Here is a 23,920-nt window from a genome sequence, read left to right as displayed (position 1 = left end):
TATACGCTACGTCGTTTTAAATCGGTCGATATACCTACCCATACCATACTAAATTAAATATCAAATACATTATACAGCTGTATAATATCGACTATCGTTCGTATTATATACGTTATACACACACACACACACACACACACACACACACAAAGTAATTTATACCTCCCATCGGACACATAGAGTTCGTTCATTATTCACTCAGATTAATCGTTGGCAACCTAAATTCATCAAAATGTAAAGGACGTGTCATATTAAGTATTTCCCCAGCGTGGGCCGAATGCAATTTGACTAACACCGGCATTACGACATTATTTGTTTGTTTAAATATTCAGCTTACAGTGCTTACATACATAGGTAGGTAACATAAATCTGATGAACCAATACCAATAATTATTGATCTTTAACCCACGTCGGACCAACACTTTGAATGCGATAGCCGATATAGGTACATTGAAAGAAGCGGGGACTAATAAATGGTTTAACGAATCTGTTTTTTTTCCATCGGAACACTTTTTCTGGTTGTAAAAATGGCAACAGTTTTATATACCAACAAATTTGATGGATTGAACATCTTAACTTGTTTCAAACGTTTGGATACACTTCCTAAGCTAAAGGAAGCACTGCCGGTAGACGGTAGTCAATATAACGGCAAAAAGTGTTAAGCAGTGTTAACGGATAATATCTGATCAAATAATCAAATAAATTGCATTAATAACAACTTCTAACATAAATAATTTGAATACAATTTTTTTTTTTTAAATACCTAGTTGTATTTCATAGGAAAGTATCGAAAAAAATTAAGGGGCTAAGCACCCCTTCTCAGCCCTTCCCGATTACCTAACCGTAACCGCATTATCGAATTTAACATATTATTATAATATGTTACGATAACTTTGTCGATAATTTACATATTATACTCCGCAAACGATCTCAACTAAACACTTGCCTTATTATAATATAGTTTGTATTTTAACTATACAATTTTGTAAATAATTAAATGATTATTAGCAACACATAATTATATTTATAATACCATTAAAAAATGGATTTGATTAAACGTAAAAATATAAGTAGACAAAAAAAATAAAAAATTCAGTCAAGAATCAATTGTCACTAAAGCCCGCCTAGACTAAGGTACCTAATATATGACTTCTGTAATAACTATATTACAGTTTTGGGAATAGTCGTTCGCCTAAAGATGATAAACAAATTTAACGATCTAATAATGCGACCAAGTAAAAAAAAATTGATATAGTTTTTTTTTTAATGTTCTGGAAAAATCTCGTTTTGGATGGGTTACACAATACACAGTTCAATATCTAGTCTCATTTCACTTAACTGCGGTCGTCATTTAAGGATTTTATTACGGTCAACATACCATCTACTATAATTGGATATTGATAAATATTACTGGTAATAAAATATATTATTATACATACACTGCAGAGTAATATTTTTTACAGTAAACAGCCACATTATTTTGAAAAATTTCTAAACTGTTGACGAAATTTTATAACTGGAAAATGTAAAAATACACCTAATTTTGATATTTTATATCAACCACATAATTTGTTGGCATATACGTTTTTTATTTCGTTAATGATGACAACCTTTGTGTTTAATGCCATAATCTGAAGCGGAATATTATTACCTGAAAAAATAATCATTTATAAATATTGACAATTGGTCAAATGGTTTTTGGTTATAAACAAACATCAAGCACAATATTTAAAGTTTAGTTACGTTAGTATAGAATAATGGATATAAATTGTGCACCTACAATCTACCATCCATTAATGTAGCGATATAATTTAGTGCGCTAGGAATTTTCTGTTAGCATAGCGAACATTACCATTCTTTTGTCGCTAGCTTCGACATATTTGATGATGGTTAAAATAGTACGATAGCTATTATATTTATTTGTTTATAATATTATAATAACGATGAGTACATTAATTAATTTTTTCGGGTTTAATCTCGTAATTTTACTCGCTCAATCAAAACCAGTCCACTGACTAAATGATAAATCAGTAAAAAACTATAAACTAAGTATATTTATTTGACTATTTCGCGCTGTATCAAAATTGTATCATCCAAAAAGTTTGAACTCGCGTCCGGGAACCTACACGAGTGTATGCTATATAGTATATGTAGCATTTATAATTACATTTATAATGCATAATCCGTTTGAGTTCAGTCGACCGATAATAAATTATTTATTACTATAACTAATAACTATTAACTAATACCTATGTATTACCAGTTACCATTGATCATGAATACTAATAACTAATAAGTAAACACTTATACTAATTAGTATTCATATTCAATGGTATATTACCTACATAATATATAGGTCGTAATTTACCAACATTTTACCTAACTAAATGTAAAATATCGTTGCTAAAAAAGTGTATGAATATATGATTTAAAAAAAAAATTAAATAAAAACCATTTTCCATCATTTTGGAAAATAAACCGTTAAAAGGAGCACGGATCGCCTCGGAATCGGGATCGAGCGTCCTAATATTACGACAAAAATTTAATGACATGTCGGATATAGGTAATGATGTGCAAATGAAATATTAGAAAGTGAAATCAATAATGAATCAGAAAAAATAATTAAGAAACCATTTTGTAGGTTCAATGCAAGTATGCAACATAACATTTATAACGGTTATTTGGTAAACTGCAAGAAAATTTACATTTTTCGGTTAGCGTAAACGATATAATAATATAATATTAGAGAACAGCCGATAATAATTATAACATCTCCAGTAAAATAATTTTATACAGAACGTTATTAATAATTATATTTCAAGGGTTAACGAAATATTATATCGTTACGTTAAAAAAAAAAAGCAGGAAAGTGGATGTCGCTCTGCTGCACAGTAGGTTACAAGTGGCCAGTGGGTCACTGTATAATGGGTTGTATTAAATTCGAATTCAATGATATCCGAGCGGAGACGGTTTGTCAGTCTGGATATTTTAAATTGACATTATAGTTTATTATAGCCTGTAAGTTGAATTAATATTATAAATTACAACAAAATAACTAAAATCGTTATTTTTATTTTTATTCGTTTCTATGGTGATGAACTAAGCGTTTGAAATTAAAATCCCGTTTTTAGCGGTTTTTTGTAATTTGTCGGTGGTTTTTCCCGTGACATTAAATATAACTATTGAGAAAATCGAAAAATGACCTCTCTTAAGTACCATCTCGATCCAATTTGCGAAAAGATAAGATACTATAATACTTATGTTGAAATCTAAGCACTCCTTCTGGTAGAAATTTTGTATAAAGGATAAAAAAAAAAAATAATAAATACCATTGTAAAACCACTAGATGATCCGTCGCTCCGCTCAGAATCCAAAAAAGAAAGCGCTAACGGTTATGCTTTTGTAGTAGCGACTTGCGCGATATAATATCATAAGACGAGTTTTTCAAAAAACTTTTTAACGAGTGTCTTACAGAAACATAAATCCTCGAGTACCGACGACGACCATTCGTACATATTATTATATAATATTATAATATATTGTTATTAAACCATCCGCATTATTTTTTTCTCTCTCTTTTCACTCCGCAGAACGTACACTATTCGGTGGAACGAGGCATGCTGGGCGTCCAAAATCAAAAGGACGTCCAACACTCGGTGTTGGAGTACATCGGCGAGCCGATACGAACAGGATGCGAATCGCAATGGGATTCTGCCGACGGTCTGGTCCTGCCAGTGATGCCGCCTACATTGGTCGGCAACTGCAGGCTGTTGCAAATATATTACGTACTCAAGGTGACGTATATGACACACATCGAGTAGATGATAATTATTGTTATCTGCATCCGAGTCCCCGAGTTCGAGTTTCCGTTTATCCGTAATGAAGGTTTTGTTTCGCGACACTAACCATAGTTGGGTAACCGCTGTATTATTCGTGGGATTTTTGTTTTATATTTTTCTCTAGTAGGTATGCCTACGCCCTAAAAATAAATACGTAATGAAAACAAATGAAATTGAGAAACATGGTCAAGATTTTGGTGTTTATTATTATTATTATTTTGTTGTTTTTTTTTTTATGCAAGTGGTGTCTCATGGCTATGCGAAAATGGTTATGAAAATGGCTATGCGGCCCTGCAAATCGTATCTTCAATTTCAATATCATAAGTGGAAATCTATTCTAAATATTTTAATGGATTAGTTTTTATAAAACATAATGACTTCAAGCAGCTTAGATGAGCGAAGTAACAATAAAACCCACAATGGTCGTGTAAAAGAATTATTTTTACAATGGGCCAATCACATTTTTTATGGGACCAGGAGATCATAATAAATTATGACATGTTATACATTAAACATAGACAAGGAATGACACACCTACTATTGAATCAGAAATTACAATATATGCCACTGTTTAGGTTATATACTATAGGAGTTATACATCCCAAAACAGCATGATTTTATAAAGCGATATGTATACAAAGTGAATAGTTATGTTTGTGTAAAAAATGTATTTTTACTTGTCCTACAGGCTTTCAAGTCCAACACTGCAAAACGTAATCATAGCCAATAGGCATAATCATTTAGGGAGATGTACGAACAAATATTCTTTATTATTTTAAAAATTAACAGAAATAATTATTTTTTCTCAACCATTATAATATGATTAATATAATTAAACAGAAAAAAATAATCGAACAAAATGTTATAACACGTAAAACTCACATTATATTGAACAAAAAAAAATATTATGGGTAGAAAACCATTGAATCGATACGTTTGTAACATTAGATAATAATTCTAGATTTTTATTTTTTATTATTGTGCATAAATAATGAATATTCATCTTCGACAGCTATAGACCATTAGTATGTTACATGGCATGTAGTATTGTAATCATTTATAATTCTATATTTCTTCTAATAATAATAATAATAATAAATATATTTTTCAAATAACTATTAAAATGGGTGCATAAATTATTGCAAATGTCTATAGGTACTTCAATAAATACAAAAAGTGTGCACACCTCATAAATCAAGCAAATATTTGAGCACTTGGATGCGTATTGAGTTTGTATTTAAATATTTTATACACCTCATCTGTATTATACCCACGTGTGTTGAGCTAGTTAATATGTAACTCTATGCGATTCCGGGTCATCAAATGTTTTACAGATTTTTTTTTTAATAAATTAGTAAGTGATTTAGCTGCTGGATTATGCCAGAACCCGAGATCTCAAAAGACACTGGCGTCTTGACCCGTTCATCTTTACAATCAGACAACATTTTTGGAAAAATTATATTTTTAAGTTTCTTGATTTTTTAAATGGTGAAGTACATTTTACATTTTATGTTCCTAAGAATAATATTTTTCTGAGAATTCGTATGTATTATAATTCGAATTTTTAACGATTAGTTGATGTTAGTCCACTATTCCGTTCATCAGTAGGTAGGTACCTACTTAATAACTAATTTATTATCCGTTTGAAATTCGAATTTAATATATATTTTATCAAAATTGTCAAAAATCAAAAATGTATGCTGTCCCCTGTCATTCAAACATTATAACGATACTAAATTGATTTATATAAAAAATATTAATTGTTTTCAAAAAGATTGTTTTGTAAAATTCATATCATTAAAATATTTTTTAGGAAAAATTACTGTTCTATAAGTACCTATATACCTAAACCTAATAACTAATGAGTGTTTACTATTAAAAATTAAAATAATCACCTTATTTAAGGCAATGATAGATCTGACTCCATATCGTCCCCGCTTGTAGGTACACTCCCGCGTTTGGCTTTTTGATGGTTTGACACAGCCCAATATTATTTGCACACTGTACCTATTCCAAAACAGATTCGATAACTGATTTATGATTATGTGTATTATACTAGTAATTTATTGTTATGGAATAGTTTGGGTTTGAGAATAATACGAAATAGATGTAATTTCTGTATAGTACCGTTATTTTCGATTTCAAGTATGAGTTCAATAATAATTAATATTGCAAATCGTAATGTCAAATACTGATGGTTGAAAATAAAAATCACACACCATCATTGTAAAACTAATGTATTCGCTTGAAATCTAAAATAATTATATAGTTGAGTTTTCTATACACACTGAGAAAAATAGGCGCACAGTATAATATATATATATATATTTGACATTTGTATATTATTATATTATACTCGTTACTTGTATAAGTAATTAGTAATTACAATATTTGTTTTACATTATTTTATTTTATACTTACATTAAGTGAGAAAAAAATCAAGTTAAATGTCGCGTTAATGTCAAGTTAAAAAAGTTATAATGGCCAATGGGTGGCTCCTTGAACAACTCCTTCATATTAGTAGGTACCATACAATTAACTTATAACCCTATTGTGCATTTCATCGAATGGATTGTTTAAATCAAATAAAAATATTTATAGGCAGGAATTGTTTTATTCATATTTATTTAATATTAATAAATTAATGATTTTCAATAACAATTTCAAAATTGACATGTATTGATTTTTGTATTACAATAAACTCCGTTCCCTGGAGATAATGTTCATGCTTTGTAAAATTCAAAGTACAATCTAATCAGAATTTTAAAAATAAATCCACGGTTTGATAAAAAAAAAGAGTCTTCACCGCCATTGATAGGGTGTGCTGAGGTATAAAAAAAGATAATGAGCATGGGAAAACATACCGAGGATAATTCTACGAACAATAATTGAATTATTCAATGCGAAAAAAAAACGTAATGGTACGGATTCAAATAGTACTCAATGATTTTACTCTATTAAAGAACTACCTACAAATTTAAAAAAAACGTATAGATTAGCGGTATTTGGTCCCTAATCCCCGTGTATAATAATATGTTATCTAGTGCCTATTGAGGTTTATCGTTGTGCTCATAATTTATTTGTATTATAATGTCGAAAATGTTTCGATACGGCATAATTATTAATGACATTACGACGTTTGATTTCGTAAAAAAAATTTATCCCAAAGAAGCATATTGACACAGCTGAACAAATAGGTACCTTTAATTGTATTCGGATATTAATTTATATTCTATAATACATTTACACATTATGTGATCTATAATAAAGAGCATGGGGATTTGTGCAAATACGCAGTTTCGTTCATATTAAAGGAAACGCGGTTTTCAGATATTTTTAGTTCAAATTTGCACGAGATTTGATATATTTTAAACGGAGGTATATAAAGTACATTTACATGTATGTACTTTTGGCGACTCAGTAAAGCGTAGATGAAATCAAGTTCCATTAAAATTTGTTTTATGTTATCTACTTTATAGTAGCGCATAAATTAAATTTATGTTGCATATTTTGGGACTTTCAGTGTAAAACTGTAAAAGTAACTATATTTATATGCTTATTTTACAGTTAATTTGGACTTTGGCTCATTAAATTCTCAGCCCCAATAATGACATTAACATGGAATGGCCACAGCACCTGTAGTACCTAAAGTCCTGAAGTACATTGTATCTGTATAGTTTATTTGTTACTAGTTATATTATATATTTATATCCTCTATGGTATATGCGGTAGCAACTATATAGGCAAGGGCGTAGCTAGAAATCAACCAACTTCCGATGAAATGTTTACCTCGGCGTACTTATGTAATATATTATATTATAATTGTGCATACTTACTCACAGGTGTGCGTGGATTTGGGTAAGGGAGACGAAGACCTCAACATAACGTTTCCGATAACAATAGCCACTGTGCCGTTCAGGATACCAAACTGTAACAAGACTCCTCAAATACATTACAGTAAGTACCAAGGTACATATAATATACGATGTATATATGTAATTGGTAATGACCGCAAAATGCGTCTCCATAATGTAACGTAGGTATTAGGTACTATTATATTTTAAATTCACGCTTTTTACTCTTTAGTCAAGAAATTTAATTTGCTATCGTATCAGATTAATCATTGTAATCACAGTTGTACCTACATTTGTATTGAATCAACTGATTATACAACCAATCCATAAGTCATATAACCCCGTGCTCTAACATACATCTGCTTATGTAAAAAGCCTTAGCCGTAGATGGTACATTTTCTTGTATGAAATGAGTCAAGACTTATCTCAGAACCATTATATGAAGGAAGTTGACCGTTCTAAATAAACAGAAAATTACTAGTAGTTATTTGATTTTAATTTTAATTTTATACCAGATTGAATGCACTTTACTGTTGTCTATTCTCAGTATTCTCCAGAAAATTACAAATTATGGTTAGATATTTAATTAATGAACTGGAAATGAAAAACAGTTAGTTACAATTTGTATTATAAATTACAAGATTACATAAATTTAAATTTATATTTTAGATTCTGAGTGAAACGATGAATGTATTGATTTTACAATGATGTGTGTTTTTTTTTTTATTTTTTTTTTTTTTATTTTTTTTTTTATTTTTTTTTTTATTTTTTTTTTTATTTTTTTATTTTTGTGTCTGTGTACACGATAAGTAGTCGAAATAATGCTTCGATTTTCGACTTCAGTATCTTGTTCGATGGGAAAGTGAATATCGTTGGTGCATTGGGGAGGTCAAAATTTTAATTTCCCAGTAGTTTTCAAAAGCGACGTGAAAAACAAAAGAAAAATTAAGGAAAAACGGGAATTTTTACGCAAAATCGATTTTTAACAAAATCGATTTTGGTTATTGGTGTAACTCTAAAACAAATGACCGTAGATGCATGAAATTTTCACTGGTTGTTTATATTTGCATTTTCTATACACAATACAATTTTGAAAATAATTTGACTTTTTTTGAACTGTTTACGGACATTGTCAGTTTTCAGTTTTTTTAAATTTTTTTTCTATAAATATCAATAAAATTTTATCTGTTGGGTAAAAAAGCTTGAAAATTTAATAGAAGGCTCCTAGGTTATTGTTTCAAAGGCAGATGAAAAAAATTAAAAATCCTTAGTCACAGTTTTTTTTATACACGTTTAAAGTTCAAATCTTGAAAAAATACGGAAAAATCACGAAAATTTGCAAATTATTTTGAGTTAGAAATTCATAAAAAATTTTCTTTTTAAATCTAAGAATTTAAAATCTAATACAAGATTCCTCATAAGTTTGTCTAACTTTATCAAAAAAAAATTTCTACAAGAAAGTCAAATTAAATTTTTATGAGCGTTTTAAATTCATATTTTTACAACATTAGATATTCACTCGATTTCTCATGTACCGATTTCCTTATTTTCTTGTAATTCAAAAACGAATAACTGTAGATACATGAAAATTTCACTGAATGTTTATATTAGCATTTCCTATACACCATACAATTTTGAAAATATTTTGACACTTTTTGAGCTGTTTACGGGCATTTTCAGTTTTCAATTTTTTTAGTTTTTTTTTCTATAAATATCAATAAAGTTTTATCTGTTGGGCCAAAAAGTGTAAAAATTTAATACAAGACTCCTGATATATTTTTACAATAGCAGTTGAAAAATATTGAAAATACATAGGCACAGTTTTTTTTTATAAGCATTTAAAGATCAAATTTGGACAGAATTTATCAAAATCTCGAAAATTATCAACCATTGTAATTAATAAATTATAAAATGTTCAGTTTTTATAGCTAAGGATTGAAAATTTAAAACAAGATTCCATGTAAATAGATAATTCGGTTACCAAAAAATCTAAAAAATACACAAGCACAGTTTATTTGTATAGTCATTTTAAGTTCTAATTTGGACGAAATTACATAAAAACCTAGAATAACTATTTTAGTTATTTTGTTGTGATTGTATAATATTATTCTTGGGCACTTGAAACTTCTAATTTGTAATATTTTCATCGATATATTATGATGATAGTATCACGGTTTGTTGTTGATGTATAACGCGTTATATGTACCTAATGGATATTGTGATATGATTAATTTGGAATTTATTATAGGTCAATTTTTTTTTTAATACCATAGATAAGTGTATAATATGTCTTATACCTAGACTGACATATCGTCTCCACTCAGAATCGTTTTTCTTATACAATGATATATCATTGAATTCAAATTTAATACCATCCATTATACAGTGACCCACTTGTAACCTACAGTACAGCAGAGCGACATCCACTTTTTTTAACTAATTTTTAAAATATTTTTCGTTTTCTACGCATTAATATTTACCACACTCGACAAAGTACTTAATACGCCAACGGTGTTAATGAGATATTAATTTTAATTCAAGTTGATTTTAATTGTTTATAAATACTTATAAATTTAAAATTGTGAATTTAATGATAATGCATAATATCCATTAATTTCATTCAGAATTTAAAATAAGTAAACAATTTTGATTCTAGTCTATAGGAATATCGTTTTGAAATTTTGGATACCTACTAAATTTGCACACTTTATACGTTAATACATATACCTATCCAACGGTTTTTATTTTTATTCTAGGTACTGCTGCATGTTCTGACATATTACAACATTTAATAATGTCAATACATATAGTTATGTTTTACCTAATATGTTATAGATTTATGGTATACTTATAAGTTATAATCAATTTAAATTAATAATAGCTAATACAGTTCTCAGAAGTAAATTTCTTTATATTTTAGTCATTAAAAAGTAGGTCAGCGCATTTCGGTGGTGGATGTTTGTCCATCGTTCTTCCGGGCCTCGGATAGGATAGTGTAATTTTACTGTATTCGATTTGAATGCAATGATTGCATTCGATAAAAAAACGATTCTGAGCGGACGAGGGAATCTTTTTTATTTAATTTTATTCGTTTCTATGGTGATAAACAAAGCGTTTTTAGAACAGCTTAAGAACGATTTATATAAATAGGTAATTTATATAATTATAATTAGGAAATATCATACAAATAAAAAAAATATATAAAAGAAAAGAAAAAGCTCATAAGTCGATCAAATGTTTTGAACATTTTACTATGTCTAGGTAAGGCTAATATAAGTAAACAACCCAAATTTCAAGTTTTTACGAATGTTTTTAACCGAATTACAACAAAAAAACTGCCAAAATTAAAATGTTTATAAATAGCTAAAAAATGACTAAATTTTTCCAAACTTTAAACCGTAAGGAACAAAATCCAAAAGACAACAAAAAATATCTCTTGTTATTTTTCATTTGAAGCAATATTTCTGGTAGAAAACGTCGTCTGTAATTATTTAATATTATAAATCGTGAAATCGTACGTTTTTTCTCCTTTAATCGCTTTTATTTCGAGTAGCGTTTCGAAAATCGAAAAATGACCTATTTAAAGTACCAGCTCAAGAACATAACCTTTCTGAAAAGATGCTATACTTGATACTTTTGAGCAAATTTAGAAGGAGACAAAGGGTTTACGGAATAAAAAAGAAAAAGAAATAAACATCATTGTAAAACCATTACATTCCTCGCTCCGCTCAGGATCTAAAAAATTGTGTCTGGTATTTTCAAACTGCTATTGTAACATCATATCATGAGCCTTGTATTAAATTATCGCGCTTTTTGGCCCAATAAATAAAATTGTATATTAATTAAAAAAATTGTAAACTGAAAATGAAAACAGTAAACAGTTCAAAACAAATCAACATATTTTATCGTGCCTAGAAAATTCTAATATTAGCAACCCGTGAAAATTTAATGTATGGTCATTTGTTTAAGAATTACACGTAAAAACCAAAATCGATTTTGGGTAAAAATTCCAGGTTTTCTTTTTTTTCTCTATACGCTTTTGAAAATTACGGGATTTTCAATTTTTACGTCCCCAATGCAACAACTAGATTCACTCTCCCATCGAACAAGATACTTAAGTTGAAAATCGAAGCATTATTTCGACTACTTATCGACTATCGTGTACATACACAAAAAAAATAAAAAATAAATCGCATTGTAAAATCAATACATTCATTGCTCCGCTCAGAATCTAAAAAGCACAACGTAGGTCACATCTTATAGTGTCTGCCTTCACATTATTATTATTTGGTTCAATTTTTAATTGGAACCACTTTGTACGGTTATTACTTATAACTTATTAGCTATAAAACAGACATCAAATGAAAAATTCGGGAAACAATTTTTGCCGCACCAGCTAATATACCTTTTTTATTTTTTATTATTGTGTCAATTATATTTGATAGATATTGCATAATAACAACGCAATATTATTTTTACATTGAAAAAGAAATCAATAATTAAAATGTCAAATGACACGTGTTGATATAATATGATATCTATTTCGTAAGAACGACGAACATAAAGTCTCGCAGTTTAACCATATAGGTTGAAAAATAAATTATTATATTAGGTACCTTCATACCAATCGATATATTTTGTCGTGAGACTCATAATACGAATATATATGGCACGTAATAAAAACGAAAAAACGTACCACATTATTGTCCACGTTACACACTGCACAATTCATTGGCGCAACTAGGGGGAGGGGGGGGGGGGGGGGTGCAAAAGGGTCTTTAGCACCCCCAAGTTCTAATTTAGCACCCCTTGTTTTTTTAGGTCAAACCTTCATTATTATAATATATAGAAATACCATAAATCGTGTGTTTTTAAAATACGAATTTTATCTCAGCACCCCACGTTTTAGAGGTCTAGTTGGGCACGCATGGGCACGCATTACACATACACGTCGTCGTGCCATGTGTCATTTTCACATTGTTGCACCCACATAGAGGAGATGTATTGTTACAGGTATTATTCCGTCAACCGATTAGAATTAATAGGCATGTCGTTCAAACATTCTTGTTAGGTACTGTATACTGGAGAGCGCGTCGGGAAAAAAGAATAGTTCTGTGCGACGGAAATAAAAATATTACCGAGAACGTTTATATCAATAATGTAAAATTATAATATTATTTTGTAATCGTTGTGTGTGGTGTATCCGTTGCACAGGTGTCGCGTGCGATCACGTGGAGGGCGGTAGGTACATCGGGCCGGAGTTCTTGCTGGGCGGTCACGTTTACGACGGGTCGCAGACCGAACAGATCGTCCTGTACCGTCCGGTGTACGTGAGCGTACGTCAGCCGAACTGCAACTCGACGTCGGCGGCGGCGGCGGCGGTGACGACAGCGGCGGCGACGACAGCGGCGACGACCACCACGACCACGACGACGACCACGTGAACGAATGCAAATCCGACGACGGCGACGCGTTTTCGATTCATATGTTAATATATTATTATTATTATTATTATTTTAGACTGTAGTTTATTATTTATCCGGTCGACGGTAAAATATCCGTCGTACGTTTATTGAGTGTGTGAGAGTGTGTGCGTGTGTGTGTGTGTGCGTGTGTGTGTGTGGGCGCGCGCGTGTTGGGAGGGGTGTGGAGGATACTAAACTGTATAGTCCAGACTGCAGACTTGCCATCCAAATATCCAATATTATTTCCTTTAGGTAGGTAGGTACCTACAACATGGCACCCAATGGCAGCCCCGTTTATATAATATAAACAACAAATGTATTCAATTTTCGTGATCCAAAACGAATTTCATAAGTGTGAGCCACCCTATATATATATATATATGTATATAGCAACCTAAGCAACCTGTAGACTGTAGAGGTTGAAAAACGAAGAAAGGAAAAAAAACACTACCTAGTAAACTATAAGTTTCCAAGTCAATAAGCCTTATTATACTAACGTACATTCATTTATACATATTATATGGATAGATTATAATATTAATAAATTAAAAATCTTCGTATAACATCAAATACGCTTAGGGCCGTTCTTACAATGTCCGGTAAAGTGTCGGTTAACGCTAACCGACTGATAACAGATTTTTTACCGGCAGAATTCGGCCGGTTAAGTGTCAGTTAACTTTAACCGGACATTGTAAGAACGGCCCTTAGTCTGTGACAGCGTGGTGCGGTCTTAACCATCAGACTTTTTATCGTCCCTCCTGAATAAACGAAACTGTATTTCACAATATTTAAACATTTTTGTAGGCATGCGGTGACACCAGACCGAGAATATACAATAAACACTATTATACGAGTCCCGTGTACCTGCTACGACTACTAACCATCCTCCGCCCCGGAATAATACTAATATTCCTGCCCATATCATGCTCTTACTCGCCGATAAACGCAGAGCCAGAACCCAATGGCATAGATTTAAATACCCATCGGACAAAGCAACGTTTAATTATCTGAAAAATAAACTAAACAAAGCTATTCATAAACTCAAAAACGAAAGCTATCAAAACTACATCCAAAACCTCTCAACTAAAGACTCATCTTTATGGAAGGCCACTAAAAAATTAATCCATCACAAGCTACCATCCCCCCCACTCCGTATGCCAAACAATTCGTGGGCCTCCTCTGACTCCGATAAAGCCAGCATTTTCGCCGAACACTTAGCTAACGTTTTCAAACCACATAATATCATCCCAAATAAAATTCATACTCTAAATATTACTAGATTTCTTGAATCCCCTCTCCCCATGGCCCTCCCTGCCAAACATACTAGCCCGGGTGAAATTCAATACATCATCCGCAAACTCCCAACCAAAAAAGCCCCTGGGCACGACCTAATAAGCAACTTAGTTGTCAAACACCTCCCTGAAAAATCTATCATTCTTTTAGCACTAATTTTCAACTCTATGTTTCGTTTATCCTACTTTCCTACAGCCTGGAAACATTCAAACATAATCCAAATCCTAAAACCGGACAAACCGCCTGATATCCCGTCTTCCTATAGACCAATCTCTCTCCTCCCCACATTCGCAAAAATTTTTGAAAAAATACTCCTCAAAAGGCTTCTTCCACTATCGGACAAACTCAACATCATCCCAAACCACCAATTTGGATTTAGGTCCAAGCACTCCACCATCCACCAACTCCACCGCACTGTCGACTTAATCTCTACCAGCATGGAATCAAAACTTTACTGTGCGGCTGTACTCCTTGACGTGGCTCAGGCCTTCGACAAGGTGTGGCATGAAGGACTTCTCTTCAAACTCAAAAAATTCCTCCCTGCCCCCTACTACCTTCTCTTAAAATCATACCTCGAAAATCGCACCTTCTGTGTCCGCGTTAACAACAGCTACTCATCAAACTTCCAAATACTAGCTGGAGTCCCTCAAGGAAGTGACATAGCTCCCTTCTTATACTCTATATTCGCCCACGACACTCCGACCTCTCCCCATACATCACTGGGTACATATGCTGACGACACGATAATCCTGGCTTCAAACCATGACCCCCAGGTAGTATCTCTCCGGCTACAAAATCATCTCAACTCGATTCAACTATGGTCAAACCGCTGGAAGATCAAAATTAATGAAGCTAAATCATCCTTTATCACTTTCTCTCTTAGACCAGGGGACTGCCCCTCTGTATCGTTTAATAATAATCAAATCCCAATCACCCCGACAATAAGATACCTAGGTTTGATCTTTGACAGGCGCCTCACATGGGCCCAACACCTTAAAATAAAAAGAAAAACAGTCAACTCCAGACTCCATTTACTCCGCCCACTTCTTAGATCCAAGACATCATTAAAAAATAAACTATTAATATACAAAACCATCATCAGACCTGTTTGGTCCTATGGCATCCAGATTTGGGGCTCTGCCAAACCCTCCAACACGAGAACAATCCAGGCATTCCAGTCTATCTGTCTGAGGCAAATTGTCTCTGCTCCATGGTTTATCACAAATAACAATCTCCACAAAGATCTAAATATTCCATCGCTCTCTCAATTAACAAAGTCTCACTACGTCTCCTTTCATTCCAAGTTAATCCAACACTACAATCCATTAATAAAACGCATATCTTCTCTAACAATCCCTGATAACCCCCAGAGACGCTTAAAACGCTCCTGGCCTAGAGACCTTCTAATTTAATCTGTCGGGTGGCACTACTGAGTGCCCTCCCCTATCTGTTATTCTCGACATGTATATACTTTATCTAAATTACTTATTGTACCAAATTGTATAGATTGTAATTATATTTTAAATAAAAAAAAAAAAAAAAAAAAAAACCATCAGACTTTTTATCGTCCCTCCTGAATAAACGAAACTGTATTTCACAATATTTAAACATTTTTGTAGGCATGCGGTGACACCAGACCGAGAATATACAATAAACACTATTATACGAGTCCCGTGTACCTGCTACGACTACTTACCTATAACTAACCTAACCTATATATATAATAAGAAAAATAATAATCTGTGGCAATATAGTGCGGAACATGTTATTTTTTTTTTTTTGGACTGCCATGTTCATTTGAATGTATCTATAAATTGGCCCGCGAAATAAACAAGGTTGGACTACCCTATAGTCTATGCTATTAGATTTTAACTATATATATATATAGTATTAAATATTATATCTTTAACAAAATAATAGTTTTAATCAGACTAATCAGAGTATAATCCACGACCCACGTGAAAAAAGTGAATAAAAATAAGTGAATGTACGAATTGGATTTCTGACCACAGGGGCTTAAATCTAGTTTCGCACACCGGACACCCATGGGTAAACTTAAAATTTCGACTTTTATCGTTTTGATTTATATATCTCAATGATTTAAGAATGATGGTAAATATCTTCAATTTACTTTCCTCGCAATCCTGCTGTTATCATTAAAAACAAGTAAAAGCGTTTTATAAATCCCTTGGCCGAAATTTTTTAGCAGGGGTTAGGGTTGATATCAGAGCCAAACATTCCGAATGGGGTTGCATATCTCACAACTCAAGGGTATCTACAAAAAAAGTATTAACACTATAGGTAACAATTGATCATATGTATACTTCGATGGCCCATCTACTGGCCCCAACAATAAAACGACCTGGCATATTCGACTTCTTTATTTTAACATTGTCTAGACGTGTAAAATTCTCTATTAATAATTTAAATGATATTGATAGTTAATTCTAAAGACAATCCTGTCCTGATCAAATTAAACGAAGTTTCAAAACTAAACCTTATGTTATCCTTGTTTATCGCAAGGTCTAATAAAATGGAATGAATTCGCTGAAATTAAACTAACTTAAATATCTCTCTTAAATCAAAAATAAATGTAGGAAACGCCGACAAAGACTTCGAAAGACTTCGATACAATTAGCCCACATAATACAATTCTTCATACCCAAATGCTCCAACCAATATTTTATAAAAAAAAAAAGTCAAGCTTTGCCTTTATAATATGTACAAGAGCTTTAATTTTAAAGATGTATACGTAAATAATAGACGACGTGTTCGCTCCAGACGGCATAAATATCAATACCCTTCTGACAAACAATAATAATATTATTCAATCACTAACTATAATAGAACACCATTAAACAATAATTAATATCTAAACATAAAACAGAGTAAAGAAGAAAAAAAAACCAATCCAACTATCATGATAATATGGTATTGTATTAAGAGGACGTCACACCCGCATGTTTTGTCTCCGTCTTACACACGTACGACATAGTAAATTTTTGTTCGCTAGTTTCAATAGGGTCAGGGTGCTGTCAGTTTTGATATCAGAATGAATTGACCTATTATCAAATTTTTAAGTAACAATACATTATCTTTGTTCTCTTGTTGGTTTTTTACGATATTCTAATTTTTAATTGAGTTATGAGTATGTTAAATATTAAGAGGACGTCACGGTACACCCGCATGTGTTCCCACCGTCTTAGACGTGTATGACATAGACAAAACGCGTTTATACACAGTCTGAGTAGAACTCGCTCAACTCCGGCGCTAGAACAAAAAACCCTATAAAAAAATTTAAAAAATGACAATATTTTAGAGCGCAAGACGGTGAGTTTTATTTAAAAAAAAATTTTAATTTTGAAAAGTTCAAGGTATTTTAAAATTGGAAAAAACGCAACGACTTTCCTCACATACATTGTCACAATTCAATTTTATAATAGGTGTTATTTTTTACTCTGAACCAAAATTGAGAGATCTATACTCAGACTGCGTAAACGCGTTTTGTCTATAATATAGTACGTCTGTAAGGCGGAGACAACACATGCGGGTGTGACGTCCTCTTAATAGGTACCTACTTGTTTTTTTTTATTTATGAGATTTTAACGAGCCAACGAGGACATCATATAAAATATTATAATATCTCGAAAATTACGCGAAAATATTATGAACATATCATTGATAATTAGACATATAAATTGGGAAAAGCTCACACTGTTAAATTCGTTGGCCAGCTGATTGAAGTATAAAGTTAAGCATATTATGCATAATTATAGATACTTATATTATTAGTTGAAAGAGCGTTGATACCAATTATCAAGAGTGGAAAAGAAAAACTTTAACCGAGTTCTTTGGGGAGAGAGAGATGGAAAATATTTGAGTAGATGTTGGAAGTCGAAGTAATCCCTACCATAGTTAGGTAGGGCCGGTAGGGGGGGGGGGGCAATACGAACTACTGTTGAGTCCCATTTTAACCTTTGATTGGGTATGTGATAAAGTTTTACTTAAATAAGTATGTGGGGTGTTTTAATTATTATACTATCTTAGTAATGTAATTTTAATTTTTATGTTAAATTGTAATGAACTAAATTATAGAAAGGTACTTAGGAGCTTAATTGTAGATATACCTTAAAATATTATTTATTTTCAATATTATAGCAGTGGGGTGTTCAGGACACCCTTGGATACGCGATTAAAGGTTAAATGAGTGGCGTGGATGGTGTGGTAGCAGTAGGCTGTGACCAGTGCGTAATCTGGTGTATTAGATTATAGCAGCGCGACAAATCTTTAAGGATTGAAACCATGGTTGAACGGGGATACTTTTAAATAATAATCTATACAACCAAAAGCATAAGACTCTGGTAGGTAGGTAATCCTATTCCAGCTTCCATAGTACCGATAGCACCTGTATGGATATGCGATGTAACTATGTAAGGTGATTAAATCAGTATAGGGGCACCACTGAGGGCCCGAGTAAGACTGGTTGGCGGTGGAGCCAGCTAACGAGTAGGCGTACTCATTGCCACTTGTGCCTATATGCCCTGGAGCCTATAAGGAGATATTGAATGACCTGGTTTTGAGGTACAGTGTTAATGCGCGGACTTTTAGAATTATGGGAGAGCACTTGGAAAGGAAGGGGTTGTTGACGATTCCTAAAATACTGGCTTGAGAATCAGAAACAATAAGGAAATCTCTGGCGGGACTTGTGAGTAATTATTCGCATTACAGTAATAGAAAATTGGGATGAGGTGGGGATTTGCCCTACATAAGTATTTCAGAGTGAAATTATTATTATTTTAGTCCCACCTCAGATTAAAATAAATTACTTAACACTGTTATATTACCCATATTGGTTTGATTTACATTTTACACACCACATACAAGATTATATTATATTTATTATTTATTGTAAGTACCTATTTATTAATTAATAAAAACCATCTTAGCCCCTTGCATGTAATTTACATTAAATTGTTTAAATCCAACGTGGACAAACTATAAATAATATGTTTTGTTGTGTGCCTACAATGACAGAAATTTAATTAAAATGTATCGACTAAATGTGTTATTATATAACATTAATTTTGATTGAATTTTTAAAATGTTTTACCTACGTTCAATTTGTGTACTAATGTATTTAAATAATTAATTGTTCCAGGATTGTAAGTATTATTATTACAGTAAAACGCCACAACTGCAATTCTTATATTGACGAAAAAAGCATTTTGTTGTTAATCATCAGTCAATTAAAATATTTATATTTCATGTAAAATTTATATAACAGGTATAACCTATCAACCATTTTCACAAATCAAAAAAAAACTCAATAAAAATGAAAAATGTTAAGTTTAGTATTTTAGTGTTTGTATTTGTGAATATGTAATATGGTATGAGTGTGACAATTGAGTAAACTAAATTTCAATACAACTATATATAGGTAATATGATAATGATTTATTAAATGGTAAATAAAAACAATTATGTTGTTCTAAAATAAATATGTATCTTTTAAATGTATTTAATTCAGAATACTATAAAAATAAATAACAACACTAATGTATACACAATAAATTACAATGTGAATAATATATTATTAAATGTTTTATAAAAAAAAAAAATGAGTAGAATTATAATACTTAATATTGATTCTAAAAATTTTATGTTTGATACTTTGATGGCATATGGGTTAAATTGATTAATAAATAGTAAAGAAGTGTAGGTTAGGTTAGACATGTTCTAAAGAAGTATTATAAGAAAAATAAGAAATGGGATAATAATTAAACAAATGTATAGCACAAAAAAATACACATTTTAGAAAAACCTAACTTAATTTATGTTAAAACGTTTAATAATTTTTCAGTACATGTTATTATTTTAACTAAAATGTAGAAAAATACTTTTTTTTTTACATATTTTTAATGAAATAAATTGAAAATACGTTTGACAAGTAAACAGACTTTGACAGTAACATATATTTTTCTAATGAAGTTCCAAAAAAAATTACATAAAAAATATTTTGATGGATAAGTAATTTTTCCGTCAATATTTCCAACAATCATACATGATAAATGTATAATTTTATTTTATCACAAAATAATTTAAGAATTAAAAAGCTGTTACCAACAGGATATTGAGACTGTATGAGACTTAGCACTCTTCTCACTTCGGCAACAGTAAGTATTATTAAATTATATGAATTAAAAATAATTTTTTTCTTAAAAAAAGATACAAAAATACATTTTTTAAATGATCTACTAGTTTCTAAAGAAAAGAATATGAAGAAATAACTCCTATTTGTTGAGTTTCTAGTGATGTTTAAAAGTAGCATAAAGTTGGGTAAGATATAATATTTTTAGTACAAAATCCAAGTCGTGTAACTCTCATAAATGAAATTGTTTAAGAGCAATTAAAAAATGAATAGTTATGTTAAGGCTTACAATATTCTTATCGGAACAAAATTATTTGGCATTAAAAAATTTAATTGAGGATTATGAATTATGATACTTGACTACTTGACATAATGTGTCTATATGACTTTATCATAATAAGTTCAAACCTCGATTTCGTTGATGGTATAAGTTTCATCACTCAGCATTTCTGTCATGAAATTATAAAATGTAATTTATATAGAAATCTAAATCTAAAAATAGTTATAGACAATTGCTTTAATGATTAAATAGAATTTTGAAATGCCATAACAACTATATATCAAAATATATGACTCGTGTTAAAACAAATTATATAATAATATTATAATAACTAATACAATCTGAATATGTAATTACAAATCCTGATTAAACATGACATACTTAATTTTCAAAACCAAATATTTTATTAGGCACTTCAGTCCATAGCCCATTCATAAATTGCATACTTTTTTTATTAGGTTACATAAAATGATAGATTTTGTGTTAGCGCTGATGGTTTTGCAAATATGTAATCATTTGCTAATCGATCCTGCCTAGTTACTTTTCCAGTCACTATATACCCTTTATCTTCCAAGTACGTTCTTACACCATCGTCACCTTCCTTTACATGGAAAAATTCAACTGATAAAGTCTATAAACAAAAATATATAGATCAATTTTTCTTATAATACATAGTTATACAAGTATTATTACTAAACTTACTCGTATATTGATCTTATCAAATGGAATAGTTTTTAATACATTCAATTCTGATCCTTCGACATCTAAGCTGAAATAATCTATTACCGTTATATTTAATGCTAAGAGATATGTATAGAATGGAAAACATTGTACATTAACAATAGGTGATTTCTTTTTCCCATAATCATCAGATATTACTTCGTCTTCTACAACCTCATCATTTGCTATTCGACCCATATTACTACGTTGAAGAAAAGAAACCTAACAAATACAATTATTTCAGCATATTTTGTAATAACTATTCAAAATAAAATAAAAATTTCTCATGCACAAAAATGAAACTTGTTAATAATACACTGATATATATGTACTAAATTCAGGGGCGGTTCTAGGACTCAAATTTTGTATGGGCATAAATATATATTTATTACTTAAGTAAGATATAGCCAATCATTTTAACTGGGTGTAATAATTAAAGAACTATTTTCATTCTTTCGACTAATAATTCTTTACTTAACTTATCAAAACAACAAAATATTGAATTTTTAAACAGGTGAACTTCAAATAATTTGGCATGGGCAGCTGCTTGCTCTACCCGTAAGCCAGAACCGCCACTGTCAAATTTCATCATTGTATACAGAATATTATATTATATTCATCTTTGATTGTTAAAACTTACAATTTCAGGATAAGGATTGACACTAAGACAGGTAGGTGATAAATATGCTCTACGACCTTTTTTTAACATTTTCACAAAATTTAAAGGATCTGCTTCAATAAGTAATCCCACCCATCCATAATACCGTTCAAAGTATAATGTATTGGATCTTGTTTCTCCGTCCAAAGCTCCGCATTCGATAAAAAAACCTCCTTTCTAAAAATAAAATAAATTAAGAATATTAACTTTAAATTCAAGTATACATGTTAATAAACTATTACTGTATAATCGATGATCTTGGCTATTTCAGCAGCTTGCCCCATTGACGGATCTATTAACGACATGTCGACTAAATTATAACGAGTTCTACGGCCTTTATTTTCTTCAACCGGTTTGACTAGGAATTTCTCTCGCAATTTTCTTACAAGATTTGAGTTATCCATGGATACTTTTGGTCCATTCAAATCACTATCTAAAAATATTAGGAACTATGAATACAAATAGGAATGAACAATATTCAACCATTAAACTTAAACTGTTTAAACAAGATAAACTTGAGTTTAGTAATATTATTTGTAATGCAAATTTGTTATCAATTTATTTTCCTTACCATTAGAATATGTATAATAAGTCTTGAAGATTTCTGAAAAAATAAAAAGAGCATAAATAATAAACTAGTGAACACCTACGACACATTGACGTTTAACTTAATCAAACCTACCGTCATATTGCTTCAAATCGATTTCTGTATCACCGTTCTTGGACGTCAAGACATTAAACAGGCAAACCAAGAGTATCGCCAGTAGACAATAGAAACACAATTTTTTCGTCAAGCGTTTCATCATGAATGTCATTTGTTGATGCTCACCTTCCTTGGAAGTCACTTGACTTCAACCACATGAAACGTTCCTAAAGTCGAAAATTCCACGACCATGCCGGAGTGTTTGGTGAAATATAATACTGAAGGTTCACAAGACCGTACCGACGAAATAAAAACGGTTAACCGGACGGACGGGAGACGGTCAAATTGATAACTGAGCACTGTGAGACCGCGCAGAGGATTGAATATTATTTCTGTATGATATTATTTCGCAGACGAAAAAGAATATTACAATTATTGAAACACTTTATTTCTACGTAGAAAAAGAATAGGTAGGTATAAAAATTATTTCAGAGGAATGTAAAATATTAATAACACCTAATCACTCGTTGTGAGTATTGTCAACTGTGTGTCTTGTGATAAGTGATAACGATATTATACATTTGTACCGCAGAATAGACCAATTAATCTATTCAGTGTGTTTGCACTACGATTCGATAAGGTCTGTTGACGGTACGAAAGTCGTAGTGAAATCGCGTAAAATATAGTGTAATATTATAATTAATATAGTATAATAATATAGCATACGAAATAATTATGCCCCAAAAGACGAGTCCGACGATTTCTATTCTGATCGTGCCATTTATCATTCATGCTATTCCGTCGCAATTATACGAGGCGTCCCCGAATATGCGACGAAATAAAACTATTTTTGTTTTTCGTCACATTTTTGTCGGTTTACGTACGACACGGCGTAATACTGCCACAGCGGGGACTGCGACATAAAATTTGATAATATAATATTAATGAATTATGATAATGTAATATTCATAAATCATAATATTATATTATTGGTGCGTCCTCATAAGGTTATTTATGGCGT

At 31.1% G+C, this 23,920-nt stretch overlaps 2 protein-coding genes across 6 annotated transcripts in view; one reads left to right on the top strand and one right to left on the bottom strand.

Moving 5' to 3' along the window:
* Positions 1 to 20,335, top strand: part of LOC132948140 (arrestin domain-containing protein 3-like) — a 113,567-nt gene extending 93,232 nt beyond the window's left edge. For 4 of the 5 annotated variants that reach the window (XM_061018482.1, XM_061018480.1, XM_061018481.1 and 1 more), the window contains 3 exons: positions 3,591 to 3,794; positions 7,682 to 7,796; positions 12,908 to 16,000. In XM_061018482.1, the coding sequence (XP_060874465.1) occupies positions 3,591 to 3,794; positions 7,682 to 7,796; positions 12,908 to 13,137 (549 nt within the window). In that variant the 3' untranslated portion in view covers positions 13,138 to 16,000. Of the gene's footprint in view, positions 1 to 3,590; positions 3,795 to 7,681; positions 7,797 to 12,907; positions 16,001 to 19,609 lie in introns of those variants that run through there. The other variant, XM_061018479.1, reaches the window with a different exon arrangement.
* An 831-nt stretch (positions 20,336 to 21,166) lies between these two features.
* Positions 21,167 to 23,491, bottom strand: LOC132948142 (uncharacterized). Its single transcript, XM_061018485.1, has 6 exons — positions 22,939 to 23,491; positions 22,828 to 22,860; positions 22,499 to 22,689; positions 22,239 to 22,433; positions 21,581 to 21,820; positions 21,167 to 21,509 (listed from the first exon to the last, which is right to left on the bottom strand). The coding sequence occupies exons 1-6, from the start codon at positions 23,069 to 23,071 to the stop codon at positions 21,333 to 21,335; spliced, it is 969 nt and encodes a 322-aa protein (XP_060874468.1). The 5' UTR covers positions 23,072 to 23,491; the 3' UTR covers positions 21,167 to 21,332.
* Between the last annotated feature and the right edge of the window lie 429 nt (positions 23,492 to 23,920).

The sequence above is a fragment of the Metopolophium dirhodum genome, chromosome 7 (genome assembly GCF_019925205.1).
Source record: "Metopolophium dirhodum isolate CAU chromosome 7, ASM1992520v1, whole genome shotgun sequence".
Lineage (NCBI taxonomy): Eukaryota > Metazoa > Arthropoda > Insecta > Hemiptera > Aphididae > Metopolophium > Metopolophium dirhodum.
This window is presented reverse-complemented; position numbering and strand designations above follow the sequence as displayed.

Excerpts from the sequence above, each read along its gene's own strand:
- LOC132948142 (XM_061018485.1), bottom strand. The coding sequence starts at position 23,071 with ATGACATTCATGATGAAACGCTTGACGAAAAAATTGTGTTTCTATTGT. Across the intron at positions 22,690-22,827 it reads TTATTATACATATTCTAATG|ATAGTGATTTGAATGGACCA; the intron begins GTAAGGAAAATA and ends TAATATTTTTAG. Across the intron at positions 22,434-22,498 it reads CCAAGATCATCGATTATACA|AAAGGAGGTTTTTTTATCGA; the intron begins GTAATAGTTTAT and ends TTTTATTTTTAG.